This window comes from Antedon mediterranea, chromosome 8, assembly GCF_964355755.1.
Source record: "Antedon mediterranea chromosome 8, ecAntMedi1.1, whole genome shotgun sequence".
NCBI lineage: Eukaryota > Metazoa > Echinodermata > Crinoidea > Comatulida > Antedonidae > Antedon > Antedon mediterranea.
This window is the reverse complement of record NC_092677.1, coordinates 10,941,396-10,964,529: the sequence shown is the minus strand read 5'-3', so window position 1 is coordinate 10,964,529 and position 23,134 is coordinate 10,941,396. Positions and strand designations below refer to the sequence as shown.

Here is a 23,134-nt window from a genome sequence, read left to right as displayed (position 1 = left end):
TTAAAAATGACCACACACGTTTCCCGATAAATTTAAAGCTCTTTATACACTATCAAACTAGTTTGACAAACAAGTGTGATGTGCCCAAATACAGTAGTCATATGACATCGTGTTCATATATGGGCACACATCATTTGTTGTCGCATAAAGTTTGATAGTGTAGACAGAGCTTTAGAGATACCTCACCCTCTCATCACTGTGTTTTCAACTTTGCTCCTGTACACAGTTAGGCCTATAATAAAAGTGTATTTTTTAATATTGTGATTTGCATTTTTATCTCCTACCAGCAAGTCTTTATCTCTTGTCATAATAAACCCTTTTATAAATATATCATTTGCATAATTATTGCCTCGAATCATCTGATCGTGTGACGTTTCTTGCCTGTTTCAGACGATAATATTCTTGTGATAATAGTATGGAATACTCCAAAAAAGTCGCACCCATTGCGCCCAATAGTATGTAATACTCCTGGGAAGAAGTCGCACCCATTTGTGGCCCACTGATTCAAACTCGATCGTAGTCTACGGTGACCTTAACAGTTTGGTAGGTAGATATTAATTATGTTTGTTTTATTTATGTATACGTAAGGAACGTGTTAGGTAATACAATAGACCGACAGAATATATCAATAATCAATATATTACATTTACTTTATACGTATATGACAAAGGATATGTTTATATCACTTCCGTTGATACCTGTATACGATTTTGGAGTGGAGATATACTGTACATACATATTCCATCACGTTCGTTTCACAGGAAAGTGCCCCAAAATAACAGATTCTACTGTTTCGTAGAATATCCATAATTTCTAATAGGATTAACCGTATATATTGCGTGTTCCATCTCCCCAATAACTACTCGCGAGCGGCGTAGTATTATGTAGAATTTTATAAAAGACCATTCCGCACCGATTTATTTGTACAGTATAACTACTAGAAGTAGACCCGATTATTATCGGGATCACAACTTGTTCTAAAGTATGGATAGGCCTATCGTCCGAGTTTTATTGAAGACCATTTCGGACCGATTTATTTGTATAATGTTCTAGGCATACTAGTAGTAGACCCGATCATTATCGGGATCACAACTTGTTCTAACGTATGGTTAGGCCTATCTTCCGAGTTTTATTGAAGAGCATTGCTCCACCATAGTATAAGGAAGCTAAGCAAGCAATGCCGTTAATTATATAGGCCTAATAATGAATACGTTTCATTATATGATGTATTGTAACATTTGACAATGAAACCTTTACTCAAATATTAGTTTGATAATCGATTTTTAAAATAAATTCATAGCATACAGCTGCTTTATGGGTGTTTCCATCCGTTTTTTGGTATTTTATGAGCGTTTTTGTTTTCTTACTGGTAGCCTGATATTGGAAACATAGCCTACTGATTAACCGGCGCTGATTAGTGAATCTATGTCGCCTTGCCTCGATGTGCGGCCGAATTTAGAATCGGTATGTTCATTTTTCTGTTCTCGCCGCTTTATTTAAATTCTATTTCACAATTAAATGGTTCTCCTGATTGTAAAATGACCTCTAAAGAGAACTATTTTAAAATTCTTTGTTTTGCTAAAAACAATTTTCAACGCAAAAAAGAGGCATTGTTGGAGAAACCTTCACTTTGTAACAAGTAATTCATGTCAATCTAACAATTTAATCTCTCTGATTATTTTAAAACGTTATTGTAGTTTAACCAGGCTTCTCATATTCAATCACATATTCATTCTACTACCTCTGGCAGGTTTTAATTCCTGTATATACTCACTTGTGTCACAGATAATGTTAACCAATAATATTTCTTTTCAGGACTTTGTTAGTAGTAGAGACGCGATGGTACCACTATCAGGTAAAATTTGCGTGGTGACTGGAGCCGCTGACGGCATCGGGAAAGCCGTGGCTATCGCCCTGGCAGAAGCGGGAGCTATTGTATACATATCAGGTAACGAAAAGGGGCTATATCCACCCCAATATAGAATTATTACTGTATTACCCTAAAAACTGCAAATATGGAATAAATGTTTGTAATTAAACAGCAGAAAAATCGGCCTACCGCCAAGTTAATATACAATTAAATTCTGAATTGGTGATGACTATAATGCTCTCTCTACACTATAAAACCAGTTTGATGTGCCCAAGTATGGTAGAGATATACCCAAATATGGTAGTGATATGATATCATCATGTCCATATATGGGCACATCACATTGTTGTCGCATAAAGTTTGCTAGTGTAGACAGAGCTTGATTGTATTTGTAAATAGTAATACAGTATTCGATGTATGTGCGATATGATATAGTCATTTCCTTGTTTGATCTTCTGAGAACACTTCAAGATATCGTATAATCATTGCGGCTCACAATATGTGGTTAGATTTTAATATCATGTATATATGTTTGATTCTAGGTCCATTAAAAGTTGAAGGTGGAAATGAAACTCTAGTACCATGTCTCCAAAACACAGTAAGAGAGGTAAGCTTAATAAGGTTGGCCCTAGCCCTTTATGAAATTCTCTGAGAGATCCACCGCTTAATACCTGGGCATAACGATTATTTAGGCGCCCCTGGGCGTGACTATTGTTTATGCGCCCCTGGCTATATAACGTTTATTAGACTCCCCTGGGCATAACGATTATTTAGACGCCCCTGGGCATAACGAATATTTTTCAATTCAACTTTTTTATTTCAGACAATTGTCCATATGGTATAATACATTACAAAAAAAAAAGATGAAGGAGAGAGGACCAAATATCTATTGGTATATAATGCCTCTCTCCATTTGTAGTACAAATATTTATATATACAAATTAACATATTTAGGTTAAACAAGCATAAATATACATATATCATCACAAAATAAGTAAGTTTGAATGTACCGGCTATATTCGGGGATTAATCTTTCCGTATTTCCATAATGCTGTGCATTCTAAGGTCCCATATTTTAGAATATCCTGCTTATGTAATTAATTCTGCAAGTCATTGGTGATAAATCTATTTCTAAATAGTGATCGGGGAAATAACCGGACAGTTAACAAAAAATACCCAAAATATTTATATGAAACTGATATTAAGTGATACATCCATCGCGTTTATGCCACAAAGGCTTTTTGAACCGAGCTTTATGATATCGTAGGCGTCATATGGTATCGTATGGTGTCATATGGGTTCTTGCCCCATCAGCTTATTTCATTGTTACGGTTCAAATATTTCTTAAATTAAATCAGATAAAGATAATAGCCATATTATTTAAATTTGGCGTATGTGATAGAAATCAGATGACAGTGACTATAAAAGAAACCACGCGTGGAAATGATGATGTCATGCGGCCAGTGCCAGGCATTGACACTTCGTAATATTTGATACGTTTCCTACCCGAGGTGAAGACCTTCCGGTAAGCAGGATACCGGATGATCTGTATTGCCACCTTTTAATAGACAATAGGCATACACTTCTGTCAAACTATTTATGGTATAGCCTACTAAGTGCCGCGATTGTGTAGAGTTAAGGAAAGCGTAGTGTGTCGATGTCGGTAGCCTATCATTCCACAATATACGAGTAGGTCTAAGTTTGTACTGAACAGTAATACTCTCAAGGATGTATCGTAAACGTGGAATAGTTACTAAGATAAAGAACTCTGGTAATGCATCAAAGCATGAACCTCCCCTTTCTTTGACGTCACGTCGACCAACATTTGGTGCTACGGCAGAAAAGGAATATCTCGCAAGAAATCATGCTCGGACTGAAGTTCAACTGCAACAGGGAAGCCATGTTGATAACAATAACGACAACGATGTTGTACCCGATGTCTACCGAACAGATAACCCAAGAAAACGAGGCGCCTTCATCAGTAAAGTAAATCGTAGAGGGAAGAAACAACCAGACACTTTGACGTCACGTAGACCAACGTTTGGTGCTACGGCAGAAGAAGAATATGCCGCAAGAAATAAAGCTTGTGCCCGTTTTCATAAGAAAAAGGGTGATGACAATAACGTAAGTGACAATGTACAACTAAAAACATTGAATGACGTTTCAACTGGACTAGACCTTGTCAATTCGGAGGATGACGTGTTAGAAGTAACCATGTCAGAGGACGACATGTCAGAGGACGACATGTCAGAGGACGACATGTCAGAGGTCGACATGTTAGAGGAGGTAGACATGTTTAAAAAACGTGTATCAAGAATATCATCTTCTGAAAAATATGTCACTGTTGTGCAATCAATGCAACATATGGAAGCTCTATGCAAAATTATATCGACAAAAGCTAACGATACTATTCATGAAATCAACAAATTCTTTATAAAATTTCAAGCGACATTACGAGAACGACGTGAGTGTCTTTTACAAGAGGTAGTGACACATCAGACTAAATTGGAAAAAGATATCAGACAAGAGTACGAATTAATTGAAAAGAACTGGATGAACAAAAGTAATGAGCATTCTCAAATGAATTCAGAGTGTAACGTTCAATCAGATTTAAATTTGTTATCGTCTGATTATTTTTTTCTTTGGAACTCTGCCAAAATGGAAGATATTATGGAAGAGGTAGATCAGACAGCAGTCTTGAAGATGGTATCCATGGCACCGCATAAGACCAAGGTTGAACACGGCATTGGTGGTATTGGTTATAATTACCGTTTAAAGGTGATCACATTCAGTCCTAATGGAACTCACTGCGTACTCGGCGGAATGACATTCAGCGCTTGTGTGTTCAGTAATGTACAGGAACGAGCATTACACTGTGACGTCATTGACAACAACGATGGCACGTATGAAGTTCGTTTTCTACCATGTCATGCCGGGGCATACACCGTGTCAATGTGCGTTGGAGAGGAGTCTCAGCATTGTATGGAAGTTGAAGTTAATGTCGTTCGGATTCTTGTTACATCGCATCCAGCGTTTGCCAATGTCCAGTCACAGGTATCGTTCCGTTTAGATGACACCAATACTTCTTCAGAACTTTCATCACTATCTGGATGTATTCTGTCACCGTCTGGCGTTGTTCTCGATACACAATGTACTCTACAACAGAATTCACTATCGTTATCCTTCGTACCACTTTCCAAAGACACTCATACACTGTTAATCCGGTCTTCAACCGGTGACGTCATTGGCAGCTACAGGCTACCAATTGGAACAATGCTTTATAAGCATATCTTCGCAAACCTGGAAAGTTCTATAACTTTTGAACATGTAAACATTGCTGACATGAAAGTAGAGATGGAAACAGTTGATGGACAAGATGTACCGATTGTTTATATGGGAGGTGATATTGGTATTCAGACGTACAAATTCATTCCAGAAGCTAAAGGAATTTTGAAATTGCAAGTCAAGGATGACGATGATTTAGCTTTGTGTACGAACATTCACGTAGGTTCATTGCTTGTTGATGTCAAAGGTGCTGTCGTAAACGGAACCTGTACTGTTATCGTTAATGCTTGTGATTGTTCAGGGTTTCCACTTAATGACGCCATTGAAGATGTTCAACTAACCGCTCAACTGTCAAATTTGGATGGATGTACTGTCAACTGTGACATTTTATTGCAAACCGGATCTTGGCAGATCTCGTACATTCCCAAGTCAATCGGCTTCTACCATATGATGTTATTCCTCGACGGCGTTGTCTTCAGAGAATCCCCAATACAAATTGAAGTCAATAAGCATGTGGAGATCTTTGGAGGTTCGTCTTCGGAGTTTTTCGGCATCGCTTCTGATATATGCACTTCAGTTGACGGAGACACGTACATTGCAGACACAGTTGAAAGTAATCGCATTGTGATATTGGACCCTGACTCTAGATTTCATTCTTCAATTCCAGTAAAAACAAGAGATGTTTCATTAATTGCCATTAACTACTCTGGAACTAAAATATACGTGTTATGCATAATAAAGAAGATAATGGAAGTTTACGATATCCAGACCCATAAATGCTTATTTTCTACGTCCATGGATGGAATTGGCGCACCTAGTGCGCTGATCTTGGATAGGTACGACAATACCTTGCTAATTAGTGACACTGAGAAGAAATGTATTTTCGTCATTGATCCAGAGAATTTTAAAGAAGATTATCGTATCACACCTCTTGACGCACCTCTAAAATGGCCGTCTGACGTGTGCGTTGATAAGAAGGGTATCTTATACGTTTGCGACACGGATGCCGGTACAGTTTTCGTGATGAATAAACGAGGTGCTAAAGTTAACAAGAATGTTGGAAGCGAGGATGTGTTGAAAGACCCGGTCGCCGTTGCTATAGATGACGATAACCGATTGCTGGTTTTATTGCGCACTCAGCAAATGTGTCTTTACGGGAATGATTGCAAGCTTTTGGGAATTTTGAAAACTAGAGGTTCCCTATCCAGAAGAAGCAAGATGCAGTTAATGCCAGATGGATACTTTATCAAAAACAACGAGAAAGAGAATTGTTTGAGGAAGTATCATTATGGCTCGATTGAGAAATCAACGCTAGAAATTAGGACGTCGCATCGTACAAGTGGTCGACCAAGAGGGCGCCGGTTCTCTTCAAATGGGTCACTAGTGGTTAGCTCAAGAAGTGCAAGTTCAAGTCCGGATTCATTGAGTCGCCTTCTACTCTGTCTTCCTTTTCAGTTTCCTGGCCAGGATAAAAAATCACGAAGTTGTTTAGATTTGAGTCTACTCCACAATGAAGAATAGAGAGTTAATGTAAACATTGACAAAACATTATAGTTTGACACTGTACATTGCAATAGCACTCAGCCACCAACCGAAAGTGGTATAGAGTTGTTGTGTGCGAAGAACATGTTTAATACTGTAACCTAAGTTGTTATTATTACATTATTGTTTTCCCCATTTTTAATAATAAAATAATAATAAAATGAGGCAGTGTTGCTGCAAACTAACTTGGGACGTTTGTACCAACTGAATATTTAAAATGCACAATTACAGTGTACAGTACAGTGTATCTGAAATTGATGTGCTATTATAACAATTATATTAAATAAACAATGACAATAACTATTTTTCTTGAGTGAAACAGCTATTTACGTCAATAATAACATATCTGTATAGCGAAGGCTATAGTGCTTTAGACACAAACTGTCTAGGCATTATTCTGTTGTTGGTAAATATATCGAATACTTTTAATTGTGTTTGTTTTAAAATATATTTAATAAAATAAAAATGTTTTTTTTTTCTTAAATAACATATTTTATGGTAGAAAATGTAATCTTGAATTAATGGGTTTTAACCTAAATGTTTAATTGTATAAGCTTTATTATCGTAAGACAAACATCCTCACACGTTGTTCATTTATCATCTGAGTTCATAGTCCAAACTATTGTGTATTATTTGTCTCGCCCATTCTAAAACACTAGTAGAACATTCGTGTTTCGTTATGGTGTAAGCTTACCAATTCGGACAGTTTTATATATCGACAGCATTATTTCATAACATTTTTTTGTAACGTGGATTCATTTAATGAAACCCGTGGACTACTACTTACTGTACCATTAGTCTTACTGCACCGTACTTTATAACATACGGAATGTCTACTCAACATAAGAAGCCAACAAATGATGTCCAAAGCTAGGCTATTACCGGCAAGTAGTTACTGATGTTTTGGGCTTAGGCGTTGTGTGTTGCACATTTGATCATGTATCGCGTAAACACATCGCAAAAGAGCCAGCCTGGGCAAGTTGAATACCCCAGGATAAATAAATGTAACATCTGCCACGACAACCACGCCATCGCCTGGTGCGACACTTGCATCAAAAAGATATGTTCATCGTGTAAGGAGTGTCATACTTCTGGTCATAATGTCACATTGTACAATTTTGCCAATGACGAATTCATTAAACAGAATAGTGGTCACATGAAAGCACCTTCTGATGAAAGTGACGTCAGAGCTCTGAAACAAAAACCGTACAAGAAACTAGATATACGGCGGTTTGATAGCTTTTCGGCAACTTCGAAAGAAGATGTACATCTTAAGATACAGAAGCAAAAAGATGGAGTTAATCGACAATGTGAAAAAAATGTTGAAAAAAAGTTAACGAATGACCCCGTGAAAGCGCCTTCTGATGAAAGTGACGTCGGAGGTCTGAAACAAAAACCGCACAAGAAACTAGAAATACGACGAATTGATAGCAATTCGGAAACTTCAAAAGAAGATGTACATCACAAAATACAGAATAAAAAAAATGAAGTTAACCAACAAAGTGAAGAAACTTTTGCTGATGACGAATACGTTGAACAGTTAACAAATGGTCACTTGGAAGCACCTCCAGGTGAAAGTGACGTCGGAGGTCAGGAACAAAAACCGTACAAGAAACTAGAAATACGCCAAATTGATAGCAATTCGGAAACTTCAAAAGAAGATTTATATTATAAAATAGAGAAGAAAAAAGATGAAGTTAACAATCAATGTGAAGAAACCTTAAAAATGATAAATGGTCGATTTAATAAATTGATAGATGTTTTACAAAAAAGAAAGGAATCTTTACGCGACGAAGTCAGTAAAACGCGTTTAAAGATACACAATGTTATTGATGACGAATACGAAACGACTAAGAAACAAACAATGACTACCCATCAACAATTGGTACGTTCTCAATCACGCTCACGTAGCCCATTTGTAACAACAGATTACATTATAAATTGGAACTCAGAATGTTTTGATGACTTTACTAATGAAGTTAATAATATCGCTGGCAGTATTAACTTTTGTTCATTTGTTCCGTCGCTGACAGAATTAAAGGGCTGCACGGCTGCGGTTGTTGGTAAACTTTGTAAACTTCAGTTGAAGACGTTCGATCGTGATAGAAATGTTTGTAAGTTTGGCGGCATAAAATTCACTGCCGAGGTACATACACCTACCACTGAATCGCACAAATGTAAAATTATTGATAACCATAATGGTACGTACACAATTTGTTTCTTGCCGCTAAACGTTGGAGAACATACCATAAAAGTACGCGTACCATACACGCGCCTTTCAGACACGACACACACGTTACAGGGTCATGTCGATTGCTATGATGTAATATTAATTTCCTCACATGCCTACTTTGGTAAAGAATCGCAAGTTAAATTTGAAGTTGTTGGAACCAAATCTTTGGATCTGAAAAAATTTGACATTCGTGTTCATTCAGACGAAACGAATGTAGTAGTTAGCACTTGTAAGTTTCACGAAATGGCAGCTAGTGTAACATTTACACCTCGCAGCTTAGATCCGTATACATTAGTTATATCAGATCAAGAAGAAGAAAAGGTGAAACATTTTAAGGTTCCAGTTAAAGAGTGCGCAATGCGCACCTCATTTGCATATGTGGAGAATGTTGTGAAGTTTGGAAAAACTCCAGGAGTTAAAACTTCCATAAGGATAGCTTCACCAGAAGACGTAAATATGCCATTTGAGTTGACGTCTGTTGACAATAAAAGTTCTCTAATGGCAACATTCTTTCCAGAATCTAATGGTATTTTTAAAATATTCATTTCGGAGAGAAAGCTCAAAGAATTCGTATTGGAATGCAAAGTTGGGAGTTTGATGGTTGATGTTAGAGGTGCCCTTGTTGACGGAACGTGTGATGTCATGGTTTACGCACTGGATTGCTGTGGATTCATTCAGAAACAACTGGATTACATCCCAACATTCTCCGCTAACATCAAAAGTCCCGATGGCTTCTCTCAAGTTTGTGACGTATCATTCACCGGAAATTCCTGGACTATATCATTCTTTCCTACAACTATTGGTTGTCACACTTTGGATATTAAAGTCAATAATGCTTCATTTAGATATTCGTCAATAACTGTTGACGTCAGCGACCACTTGCAGTTTGATGGTGGACCTTCCTCGGAGTTCTTCGGTAAAGTATCCGATATATGTGTGACAGAAGATGGCCGCATTATCGTTGCCGACACCGCCCAAAATAACCGTGTCGTCCTCTTGGATGCAGCCGGAAGATTTCATTCAAATATTCAAGTACAAACAAGAGACGTTTCATTAATAACAAGCGTAGATTTAAAACTTTATGTCTTATTCGTTTTGAAGAAAGTTTTAGAAGTTTATGACGTACAAACGCACAAGATGTTGTATTCCGTCAGAGTAACGAGCATTGCGTCTCCCAGTGCATTATGCGTCAACAAAATTACAAACGAGTTACTGGTAAGCGACACAGAAAGCAAGTGCGTGTATGTTATGGATCCGGTTACCGGCGGTGAAAACAGGAGGTTATCGCTTCCTGAAGCACTACAATGGCCGTCGGATGTATGTTTTTCTGAGAAAGGGTTTATGTACGTTTGTGATACTGACTCAAAAGTTGTTTTCAGAGTAAACATGAAAGATAGCTGCCTAGATATAAAACGTTTCGGTGATTTTGGTGAGCAGCACCCGATCGCCGTAACTGTCGATTCTAAAAATCAGACTCTAGTTTTATTAAGAGAACAAGAAGTGCACGTTTATCACAACGATGATACGTTGATTGAAGTCATACAGGTACACGGTGAGATTTCTAGACGAAATAAACTATACGTTTCCCCGGACGGTTGTTGTTGTTTCATTAAAACAAATGAAATGGAAAACTGCTTACGAAAATACCGCTATACGTCCGTAGAAAAGAAAGCGGCGTGTTTTCGTCGAGTAAAGAAACGCACACGGAAATTAGAAAGATGTAACGCAAACGTGTTTAACAGACCATCAAAATTACTTTCTCGCTTTGAACCAAATATCAACAACTGACAATTATAACAGTATTTACGATATTCTAATATAGGGAAGTGTAGTAATTGTTCTGGTTGAATCATGAGTAGGCAAGCTTACGCGGTTTAAACAACTTTCAGGTTGAATAATCGTCTTAACTTGGGCAAGTGAATTAAAACGACTGGTCCAGAACGAAATTAGTTTATACTGTGTGTGTATAAGTGACTCGACTGGACCACTAAACTGTCGATTTTTTGTAATTTACAAAGTAAATTTTTTAGATTGAGTCGATAAAACCATAATCAAAATATTACATAGCTTTCTATAGTGTAGTGTCGATACAGCTCTGTTTAAATTACTTTGAAATATCAATAAACTTTTTTCGATTAGACCTATCAATTGTATGGTTTTAGTTTGCTTCTTCTTTCGTTTCCTTTGTTTTTTATTTTTAGGATCATTTTATTTTAGTATCTATACAGTACTTCCTTTATTATAATTTATAAAAAAATCGTTAATTATTGTTATTCTTGAACAAATTCCACTTCAATATGTTTGCATTTTTGAAATACATTGGACTGAAATAAAACATTTTGTAGGCCGAAGCTGCTGGTGGAATATGCATACCGGTAGAATGTGATCACACCTCGGTTGATGATATGGAACATCTGTTTGACAGAGTAAGAGACGAGAAGTACTGTCAACTGGACGTGCTTGTCAACTGTGCCTTTTCTGGAGAACCAGTAAGATTCATTATCATTTTTTACTGCGGTGGTTACTGAAGTAGTAATGTTTCTTGAGTGTTGTTAAAGCTTGGTTTCCCCACTAAAACTTATAGTATAAAATACTTTTATTACAACTTTCAGTAGTTGAATTTTACAATACTAGGATGAAATGCAAGTAATTTGACCAATCACAAGCGATGGATTATTATTATATACTCGCTTACGTTGCGTCCTATTGGGGACCATATCATAGATATTTAATGCAAGTAGTACAATATAAAGTTACTGCAACCATACAACAGGTCATTAATTGTGAAGCGTGGTTCCCACTAGCAACGCAACGCAGTGACGTATTGACGCAAAGTGCTGTATTGCGTAATCACAAATGGAAACCGACGACGCAACAATGCTGCAAATATCGCAGATTTGATTTCACGCAGGCGGGGGCAAACAGAATTATCGGAATGGCATTTTCTTACGTTGCGTCGGTTGCGTTACGTTCCGTCGCTATTGGCAACCAAGCCTTAGAAGAAGGAATTAAAGGATCTGTCGTAGGAGATTTGAAGGAAATTTGTTTCCATATCCGCATTTTCTTCGACTGATTTTGCAAAATGCATGCTGAATAAAGTATCATTCTATGTTGCAATTAGGTTTTGAAAGAAAAACGAAATGAGCCATTTTGGCAAGCTTCATTGGAATTATGGGATATGGCCAGTCAAGCAGGAATGAGGTATGATTTTTATAGAACTTTAGAATTCTCGTAAGACTACAAATACTAAAATTAGACACGAATTTAATGCTTCTAGTGTGAACTAACCCTTAACGAACCATTGAAATTCAACAGACATTACCTGCATTCACACACCTACACTTAAGTATTCCTTTCTGTGTTAAGGTCTTACTATATAGCTTCGAGACGAGCCGCTTCTTTGATGGTTCCAGCAAGAAGAGGCGTCATTATAAATGTATCGTCGATGTCCGGATTCAAAGCACTGTTTAACACAGCATATGGAATCAATAAAGCGGCAGTAGGTATATCGTTTTTTCCGTATGTCGTACAAATTATTATGATAGGTATGGAGGGCACTAAATGACAAAATCGTATTTTTTTTATTTCGATATAAACTGTTGTTGGTATTTAAACCGGGCATTATAATTTTATTCAACTTCAATTTTTCTCAACAAGACCTACGCATGCTGTAAATAAAATTCAATAGTTTAATATCTCTGTAGTCTGGTTTGTTCTATGATAATTTACTAATCTAATTTTCAGTGCGATAGAATGACAGAAGATTGTTCACGAGAACTTAAAGAATACGGTGTGGCTGTGTTGTCGCTTTTGCCTGGCTTAGTCAAGACCGAGTTCCTTCTTGAGTGTGTAAATCAAAACAAACTTAACTTTGAAGTACGTTTACTTTAACTTTACTTTAAATATTTCAATCTTGGCTTTCAAATTCATCTTTTAGGTTGAAAATAAATATTTCATTTCAGTGGCTTAAATCTAAAAAGTTGTTTTACCTAACACACGTTCCACAATTCACTCTCTAACATGTATGCGCAATAATATTAAAATGCAATTTATCTTTGCGCGGCGTGTTACAACCGCTAATGTAGAAAACGCTAACTAATGTCGAAACAACCGTTAATGTAGAACAATCCACCGCTAATGTAGTAAAACCTCCAGCTGATGTAGAAACACCAACAGCAAACGGCTATATCAAAATTGGCCTAGCATTTTAGTAAATTACTTTAGTAAATTACTTTCAATAAAGGTATAATTATATTATAGTCATGAATCATTCCTGATTCAAATGCAAAATAGATAAAAACCTATACTCGTTTTGTAGTTACGAATATGACTGGTGATATTCGTCAACACGAATACGCTTTACGAATATGAAATGGGGATCAAAAGTTTCACAAATGTGTGACGTATCCGTTTTCGTTATCGTATTCGTAAGGTTGCGAAACCTCCCTATTATAATACTGCAACGTCCTTATTATCAGGAAGAAATGGCTCTTTCTCAAGGTGAGACTCCTCAGTTCGTAGCTAAAGCAGTGCTGAATCTGGTAACAGGTAAAACTTTTATATTTTTGAAATAATCTATTATATTCATTGTATTTAGTAATCATTTGGATACAGTTTTCAGGTTACTCGTATATAATAATTTCGTGTTAAAAAAGAATTATCGAAATTGTCAAAATTCAACTAGTTTTTGGCAAAATTACAAGGCTGTGTATTGTATAGCCAAGCATCGACACTTTATTATTTTTGTCGATGTTTATGTTCACCCTCTTATTAATGAATTATTACTACAAACAATATTGCTTAAAATAAGACAAATTATTAATGTTTTTAGTAAATTAAATATGAAGGGATTTATACAATAGGAATAGTAGGGCTCACTTCGATATTGAAAGTTTATCAAAATATTCGTTGAGTACGCCTCAAATTAGTTGAGTACTCCTCAAATATTCGTTGAGTACGCCGGGGAGTCTAATTTTATGTTTGATATTTGTGAATAAGTTCATGTTTATGTGTAAGTTCATGTTATTAATAATAAAAACATGATAATTGTTATTATCTAACCAAACAAATTATAAACGATATTTAACTGTCTCTTTATATAGATCAAAATATCATGGATAAAACCGGCGAAATTTATACAACTGTAGATATAGCGGATACGTTTAAGTTCACTGATGTCCATGGAATTAAACCTCTGCATCCATTAAGTCTTCGGGCAAATATGCTCTACATAGGAAAATGGCGACTGGCTAAATGGATTCCACGTTTTGTCATGGCTCCAAAGTCATTATTAATAGCAAATGCAATAGGACCTTGAGGCCGCCATGTTTTTTTATGCGTATAATAGGCCTATCCAAAAGGCAAATTACTGAAACAATGCTGTTGATACCAGTGGCTGGATCTCAATAAAGATAGAAAAAAAAACCTAAATCAAAACGAAGTAAAATTTTCAGAACTGTCTGGTAACACTAGCCCACAGTATTACTATATACTCCTGCGCATGTCACCTCTATATGTTGTTTTTAAATCCAAAATTTGGTATAATTGTGCTATAGTAACCAGTTTTATCGAAAAATAAAAGGTTGAAAATTGGCCATTTCTTGAAAAAATCCCTGTACTATAGTACAGGAAAATTTACGAAAAATGCCCGATTTTCGACCCTTTTATTTTTTGACATAAATGGTTACTATAGCTTAATAAACATGCGCAGAGTCAAATAATGAGTTCTGCGCATGTCAATTGTGCTATAGTAACCACTTTTGACATAAATGGTTACTATAGTATAATAAACATGCGCAGAGTCGAATAATGGGTTCTGCGCATGTCAATTGTGCTATAGTAACTAGTTTTATCGAAAAATAAAAAGGTCGAAAATTGGCCATTTCTTGAAAAAATCCCTGTACTATAGTACAGGAAAATTTACGAAAAATGGCCGATTTTCGACCCTTTCATTTTTTGACATAAATGGTTACTATAGCATAATAAACATGCGCAGAGTCGAATAATGGGTTCTGCGCATGTCAATTGTGCTATAGTAACCAGTTTTATCGAAAAATAAAAAGATCGAAAATTTTCCATTTCCTGAAAAAATTCCTGTACTATAGTAAGGGAAATTTTCGAAAAATGGCTGATTTTCAACCCTTTTATTTTTTGACATAAATGGTTACTATAGCATAATAAACATGCGCAGAGTCAAATAATGGGTTCTGCGCATGTCAATTGTGCTATAGTAACCACTTTTGACATAAATGGTTACTATAGTATAATAAACATCCGCAGAGTCGAATAATGTGTTCTGCGCATGTCAATTGTGCTATAGTAACTAGTTTTATCGAAAAATAAAAAGGTCGAAAATTGGCCATTTCTTGAAAAAATCCCGGTACTATAGTACAGGAAAATTTACGAAAAATGGCCGATTTTCGATCCTTTTATTTTTTGACATAAATGGTTACTATAGCATAATAAACATGCGCAGAGTCAAATAATAGGTTCTGCGCATGTCAAATGTGCTATAGTAACCACCTTTGACATAAATGGTTACTATAGCATAATAAACATGCGCAGAGTCAAATAATGGGTTCTGCACATGTCAATTGTGCTATAGTAACCAGTTTTATCAAAAAATAAAAAGGTCGAAAATTGGCCATTTTTTGAAAAATCCCTGTACTATAGTAAGGGAAATTTTCGAAAAATGGTCGATTTTCGACCCTTTTATTTTTTGACATAAATGGTTACTATAGCATAATAAACATCCGCAGAGTCGAATAATGGGTTCTGCGCATGTCAATTGTGCTATAGTAACCACTTTTGACATAAATGGTTACTATAGTATAATAAACATGCGCAGAGTCGAATAATGTGTTCTGCGCATGTCAATTGTGCTATAGTAACTAGTTTTATCGAGAAATAAAAAGGTCGAAAATTGGCCATTTCTTGAAAAAATCCCTGTACTATAGTACAGGAAAATTTACGAAAAATGGCCGATTTCCGACCCTTTTATTTTTTGACATAAATGGTTACAATAGCATACTAAACATGCGCAGAGTCGAATAATGGGTTCTGCGCATGTTAATTGTGCTATAGTAACCAGTTTTATCGAAAAATAAAAAGATCGAAAATTGGCCATTTCTGGAAAAAATCCCTGTACTATAGTACAGGAAAATTTACGAAATTTGGCTGATTTTCGACCCTTTTATTTTTTGACATAAATGGTTACTATAGCATAATAAACATGCGTAGAGTCAAATAATGGGTTCTGCGCATGTCAATTGTGCTATAGTAACCACTTTTGACATCAATGGTTACTATAGTATAATAAACATCCGCAGAGTCGAATAATGTGTTCTGCGCATGTCAATTGTGCTATAGTAACTAGTTTTATCGAAAAATAAAAAGGTCGAAAATTGGCCATTTCTTGAAAAAATCCCGGTACTATAGTACAGGAAAATTTACGAAAAATGGCCGATTTTCGATCCTTTTATTTTTTGACATAAATGGTTACTATAGCATAATAAACATGCGCAGAGTCAAATAATAGGTTCTGCGCATGTCAAATGTGCTATAGTAACCACCTTTGACATAAATGGTTACTATAGCATAATAAACATGCGCAGAGTCAAATAATGGGTTCTGCACATGTCAATTGTGCTATAGTAACCAGTTTTATCAAAAAATAAAAAGGTCGAAAATTGGCCATTTTTTGAAAAATCCCTGTACTATAGTAAGGGAAATTTTCGAAAAATGGTCGATTTTCGACCCTTTTATTTTTTGACATAAATGGTTACTATAGCATAATAAACATGCGCAGAGTCGAATAATGGGTTCTGCGCATGTCAATTGTGCTATAGTAACCACTTTTGACATAAATGGTTACTATAGTATAATAAACATGCGCAGAGTCGAATAATGTGTTCTGCGCATGTCAATTGTGCTATAGTAACTAGTTTTATCGAGAAATAAAAAGGTCGAAAATTGGCCATTTCTTGAAAAAATCCCTGTACTATAGTACAGGAAAATTTACGAAATTTGGCTGATTTTCGACCCTTTTATTTTTTGACATAAATGGTTACTATAGCATAATAAACATGCGCAGAGTCGAATAATGGGTTCTGCGCATGTCAATTGTTCTATAGTAACCAGTTTTATCGAAAAATAAAAAGGTCGAAAATTGGCCATTTCTTGAAATTTTACGAAAAATTGCCGATTTTCGACCCTTTTATTTTTTGACATAAATGGTTACTATAGCATAATAAACATGCGCCGAGTCGAATAATGGGTTCTGCGCATGTCAATTGTGCTATAGTAACTAGTTTTATCATAAATGGTTACTATAGCATAATAAACATGCGCAGAGTCAAATAATGGGTTCTGCGCATGTCAATTGTGCTATAGTAACCAGTTTTATCAAAAAATAAAAAGGTAGAAATTGGCCATTTTTTGAAAAAACAAATTTTCGAAAAATGGTCGATTTTCGACCCTTTTATTTTTTGACATAAATGGTTACTATAGCATAATAAACATGCGCAGAGTCGAATGATGGGTTCTGCGCATGTCAATTGTGCTATAGTAACCACTTTTGACATAAATGGTTACTATAGCATAATAAACATGCGCAGAGTGGAATAATGGGTTCTGCGCATGTTAATTGTGCTATAGTAACTAGTTTTAACGAAAAATAAAAAGGTCGAAAATTGGCCATTTCTTGAAAAAATCCCTGTACTATAGTACAGGAAAATTTACGAAAAATGGTCGATTTTCGACCCTTTTATTTTTTGACATAAATGGTTACTATAGAATAATAAACACGCGCAGAGTCAAATAATGGGTTCTGCGCATGTCAATTGTGCTATAGTAACCACTTTTGACATAAATGGTTACAATAGCATAATAAACATGCGCAGAGTCAAATAATGGGTTCTGCGCATGTCAATTGTGCTATAGTAACCAGTTTTATCAACAAATAAAAAGGTCGAAAATTGGCCATTTTTTGAAAAATCCCTGTACTATAGTAAGGGAAATTTTCGAAAAATGGCTGATTTTCGACCCTTTTATTTTTTGACATAAATGGTTACTATAGCATAATAAACATGCGCAGAGTCGAATAATGGGTTCTGCGCATGTCAATTGTGCTATAGTAACCACTTTTGACATAAATGGTTACTATAGTATAATAAACATGCGCAGAGTCGAATAATGTGTTCTGCGCATGTCAATTGTGCTATAGTAACTAGTTTTATCGAAAAATAAAAAGGTCGAAAATTGGCCATTTCTTGAAAAAATCCCTGTACTATAGTACAGGAAAATTTTCGAAAAATGGCCGATTTTCGACCCTTTTATTTTTTGACATAAACGGTTACTATAGCATAATAAACATGCGCAGAGTCGAATAATGGGTTCTGCGCATGTCAATTTTGCTATAGTAACCACTCTTGACATAAATGGTTACTATAGTATAATAAACATGCGCAGAGTCGAATAATGGGTTCTGCGCATGTCAATTGTTCTATAGTAACCACTTTTGACATAAATGGTTACTATAGCATAATAAACATGCGCAGAGTCAAATAATGGGTTCTGCGCATGTCAATTGTGCTATAGTAACCAGTTTTATCAACAAATAAAAAGGTCGAAAATTGGCCATTTCTGGAAAAAATCCCTGTACTATAGTACAGAAAAATTTACGAAATTTGGCTGATTTTCGACCCTTTTATTTTTTGACATAAATGGTTACTATAGCATAATAAACATGCGCCGAGTCGAATAATGGGTTCTGCGCATGTCAATTGTGCTATAGTAACTAGTTTTATCATAAATGGTTACTATAGCATAATAAACATGCGCAGAGTCAAATAATGGGTTCTGCGCATGTCAATTGTGCTATAGTAACCAGTTTTATCAAAAAATAAAAAGGTAGAAATTGGCCATTTTTTGAAAAAACAAATTTTCGAAAAATGGTCGATTTTCGACCCTTTTATTTTTTGACATAAATGGTTACTACCCTGTATAGCATAATAAACATGCGCAGAGTCGAATGATGGGTTCTGCGCATGTCAATTGTGCTATAGTAACCACTTTTAACATAAATGGTTACTATAGCATAATAAACATGCGCAGAGTGGAATAATGGGTTCTGCGCATGTTAATTGTGCTATAGTAACTAGTTTTAACGAAAAATAAAAAGGTCGAAAATTGGCCATTTCTTGAAAAAATCCCTGTACTATAGTACAGGAAAATTTACGAAAAATGGTCGATTTTCGACCCTTTTATTTTTTGACATAAATGGTTACTATAGAATAATAAACACGCGCAGAGTCAAATAATGGGTTCTGCGCATGTCAATTGTGCTATAGTAACCACTTTTGACATAAATGGTTACTATAGCATAATAAACATGCGCAGAGTCAAATAATGGGTTCTGCGCATGTCAATTGTGCTATAGTAACCAGTTTTATCAACAAATAAAAAGGTCGAAAATTGGCCATTTTTTGAAAAATCCCTGTACTATAGTAAGGGAAATTTTCGAAAAATGGCTGATTTTCGACCCTTTTATTTTTTGACATAAATGGTTACTATAGCATAATAAACATGCGCAGAGTCGAATAATGGGTTCTGCGCATGTCAATTGTGCTATAGTAACCACTTTTGACATAAATGGTTACTATAGTATAATAAACATGCGCAGAGTCGAATAATGTGTTCTGCGCATGTCAATTGTGCTATAGTAACTAGTTTTATCGAAAAATAAAAAGGTCGAAAATTGGCCATTTCTTGAAAAAATCCCTGTACTATAGTACAGGAAAATTTACGAAAAATGGTCGATTTTCGACCCTTTTATTTTTTGACATAAACGGTTACTATAGCATAATAAACACGCGCAGAGTCGAATAATGGGTTCTGCGCATGTCAATTGTGCTATAGTAACCACTTTTGACATAAATGGTTACTATAGCATAATAAACATGCGCAGAGTCAAATAATGGGTTCTGCGCATGTCAATTGTGCTATAGTAACCAGTTTTATCAACAAATAAAAAGGTCGAAAATTGGCCATTTTTTGAAAAATCCCTGTACTATATTAAGGGAAATTTTCGAAAAATAGCTGATTTTCGACCCTTTTATTTTTTGACATAAATGGTTACTATAGCATAATAAACATGCGCAGAGTCAAATAATGGGTTCTGCGCATGGCAATTGTGCTATAGTAACCACTTTTGACATAAATGGTTACTATAGTATAATAAACATGCGCAGAGCCGAATAATGTGTTCTGCGCATGTCAATTGTGCTATAGTAACTAGTTTTATCGAAAAATAAAAAGGTCGAAAATTGGCCATTTCTTGAAAAAATCCCTGTACTATAGTACAGGAAAATTTACGAAAAATGGCCGATTTTCGACCCTTTTATTTTTTGACATAAATGGTTACAATAGCATACTAAACATGCGCAGAGTCGAATAATGGGTTCTGCGCATGTTAATTGTGCTATAGTAACCAGTTTTATCGAAAAATAAAAAGGTCGAAAATTGGCCATTTCTGGAAAAAATCCCTGTACTATAGTACAGGAAAATTTACGAAATTTGGCTGATTTTCGACCCTTTTATTTTTTGACATAAATGGTTACTACCCTGTATAGCATAATAAACATGCGCAGAGTCGAATGATGGGTTCTGCGCATGTCAATTGTGCTATAGTAACCACTTTTGACATAAATGGTTACTATAGCATAATAAACATGCGCAGAGTGGAATAATGGGTTCTGCGCATGTTAATTGTGCTATAGTAACTAGTTTTAACGAAAAATAAAAAGGTCGAAAATTGGCCATTTCTTGAAAAAATCCCTGTACTATAGTACAGGAAAATTTACAAAAAATGGTCGATTTTCGACCCTTTTATTTTTTGACATAAATGGTTACTATAGAATAATAAACACGCGCAGAGTCAAATAATGGGTTCTGCGCATGTCAATTGTGCTATAGTAACCACTTTTGACATAAATGGTTACTATAGCATAATAAACATGCGCAGAGTCAAATAATGGGTTCTGCGCATGTCAATTGTGCTATAGTAACCAGTTTTATCAACAAATAAAAAGGTCGAAAATTGGCCATTTTTTGAAAAATCCCTGTACTATAGTAAGGGAAATTTTCGAAAAATGGCTGATTTTCGACCCTTTTATTTTTTGACATAAATGGTTACTATAGCATAATAAACATGCGCAGAGTCGAATAATGGGTTCTGCGCATGTCAATTGTGCTATAGTAACTAGTTTTATCATAAATGGTTACTATAGCATAATAAACATGCGCAGAGTCAAATAATGGGTTCTGCGCATGTCAATTGTGCTATAGTAACCAGTTTTATCAAAAAATAAAAAGGTCGAAAATTGGCCATTTCTTGAAAAAATCCCTGTACTATAGTACAGGAAAATTTACGAAAAATGGTCGATTTTCGACCCTTTTATTTTTTGACATAAATGGTTACTATAGAATAATAAACACGCGCAGAGTCAAATAATGGGTTCTGCGCATGTCAATTGTGCTATAGTAACCACTTTTGACATAAATGGTTACTATAGCATAATAAACATGCGCAGAGTCAAATAATGGGTTCTGCGCATGTCAATTGTGCTATAGTAACCAGTTTTATCAACAAATAAAAAGGTCGAAAATTGGCCATTTTTTGAAAAATCCCTGTACTATATTAAGGGAAATTTTCGAAAAATGGCTGATTTTCGACCCTTTTATTTTTTGACATAAATGGTTACTATAGCATAATAAACATGCGCAGAGTCGAATAATGGGTTCTGCGCATGTCAATTGTGCTATAGTAACCACTTTTGACATAAATGGTTACTATAGTATAATAAACATGCGCAGAGTCGAATAATGTGTTCTGCGCATGTCAATTGTGCTATAGTAACTAGTTTTATCGAAAAATAAAAAGGTTGAAAATTGGCCATTTCTTGAAAAAATCCCTGTACTATAGTACAGGAAAATTTTCGAAAAATGGCCGATTTTCGACCCTTTTATTTTTTGACATAAACGGTTACTATAGCATAATAAACATGCGCAGAGTCGAATAATGGGTTCTGCACATGTCAATTTTGCTATAGTAACCACTCTTGACATAAATGGTTACTATAGTATAATAAACATGCGCAGAGTCGAATAATGGGTTCTGCGCATGTCAATTGTTCTATAGTAACCACTTTTGACATAAATGGTTACTATAGCATAATAAACATGCGCAGAGTCAAATAATGGGTTCTGCGCATGTCAATTGTGCTATAGTAACCAGTTTTATCAACAAATAAAAAGGTCGAAAATTTGCCATTTTTTGAAAAATCCCTGTACTATAGTAAGGGAAATTTTCGAAAAATGGCTGATTTTCGACCCTTTTATTTTTTGACATAAATGGTTACTATAGCATAATAAACATGCGCAGAGTCGAATAATGGGTTCTGCGCATGTCAATTGTGCTATAGTAACCACTTTTGACATAAATGGTTACTATAGTATAATAAACATGCGCAGAGCCGAATAATGTGTTCTGCGCATGTCAATTGTGCTATAGTAACTAGTTTTATCGAAAAATAAAAAGGTCGAAAATTGGCCATTTCTTGAAAAAATCCCTGTACTATAGTACAGGAAAATTTACGAAAAATGGCCGATTTTCGACCCTTTTATTTTTTGACATAAATGGTTACAATAGCATACTAAACATGCGCAGAGTCGAATAATGGGTTCTGCGCATGTTAATTGTGCTATAGTAACCAGTTTTATCGAAAAATAAAAAGGTCGAAAATTGGCCATTTCTGGAAAAAATCCCTGTACTATAGTACAGGAAAATTTACGAAATTTGGCTGATTTTCGACCCTTTTATTTTTTGACATAAATGGTTACTATAGCATAATAAACATGCGCAGAGTCAAATAATGGGTTCTGCGCATGTCAATTGTGCTATAGTAACCACTTTTGACATCAATGGTTACTATAGTATAATAAACATGCGCAGAGTCGAATAATGGGTTCTGCGCATGTCAATTGTGCTATAGTAACTAGTTTTATCGAAAAATAAAAAGGTCGAAAATTGGCCATTTCTGGAAAAAACCCCTGTACTATAGTACAGGAAAATTTACCAAAAATGGCCGATTTTCGACCCTTTCATTTTTTGACATAAATGGTTACTATAGCATAATAAACATGCG

General features: G+C 35.4%; 2 protein-coding genes across 2 annotated transcripts; both read left to right on the top strand.

Moving 5' to 3' along the window:
• Window positions 1–348: 348 nt before the first annotated feature.
• LOC140056587 (dehydrogenase/reductase SDR family member 1-like) lies at window positions 349–14,380 on the top strand. Its single transcript, XM_072102011.1, has 10 exons — window positions 349–543; window positions 1,374–1,464; window positions 1,816–1,948; window positions 2,413–2,477; window positions 11,276–11,419; window positions 12,052–12,131; window positions 12,297–12,429; window positions 12,675–12,806; window positions 13,409–13,478; window positions 14,033–14,380. The coding sequence occupies exons 2-10, from the start codon at window positions 1,426–1,428 to the stop codon at window positions 14,245–14,247; spliced, it is 1,011 nt and encodes a 336-aa protein (XP_071958112.1). The 5' UTR covers window positions 349–543; window positions 1,374–1,425; the 3' UTR covers window positions 14,248–14,380.
• On the top strand, window positions 7,635–11,080 carry LOC140057003 (uncharacterized). Its single transcript, XM_072102537.1, has one exon. The coding sequence runs from the start codon at window positions 7,635–7,637 to the stop codon at window positions 10,716–10,718; it is 3,084 nt and encodes a 1,027-aa protein (XP_071958638.1). The 3' UTR covers window positions 10,719–11,080.
• Window positions 14,381–23,134: the final 8,754 nt, after the last annotated feature.

What these genes read in the sequence shown, in the direction of transcription:
- LOC140057003 (XM_072102537.1), top strand. Translation starts at nt 7,635, where the DNA reads ATGTATCGCGTAAACACATCGCAAAAGAGCCAGCCTGGGCAAGTTGAA.
- LOC140056587 (XM_072102011.1), top strand. Translation starts at nt 1,426, where the DNA reads ATGTCGCCTTGCCTCGATGTGCGGCCGAATTTAGAATCG. An exon ending in GCCAGTCAAGCAGGAATGAG is followed by an intron (nt 12,132 to 12,296) that starts GTATGATTTTTA and finishes TTCTGTGTTAAG; the next exon opens with GTCTTACTATATAGCTTCGA. An exon ending in ATGGAATCAATAAAGCGGCA is followed by an intron (nt 12,430 to 12,674) that starts GTAGGTATATCG and finishes TCTAATTTTCAG; the next exon opens with TGCGATAGAATGACAGAAGA.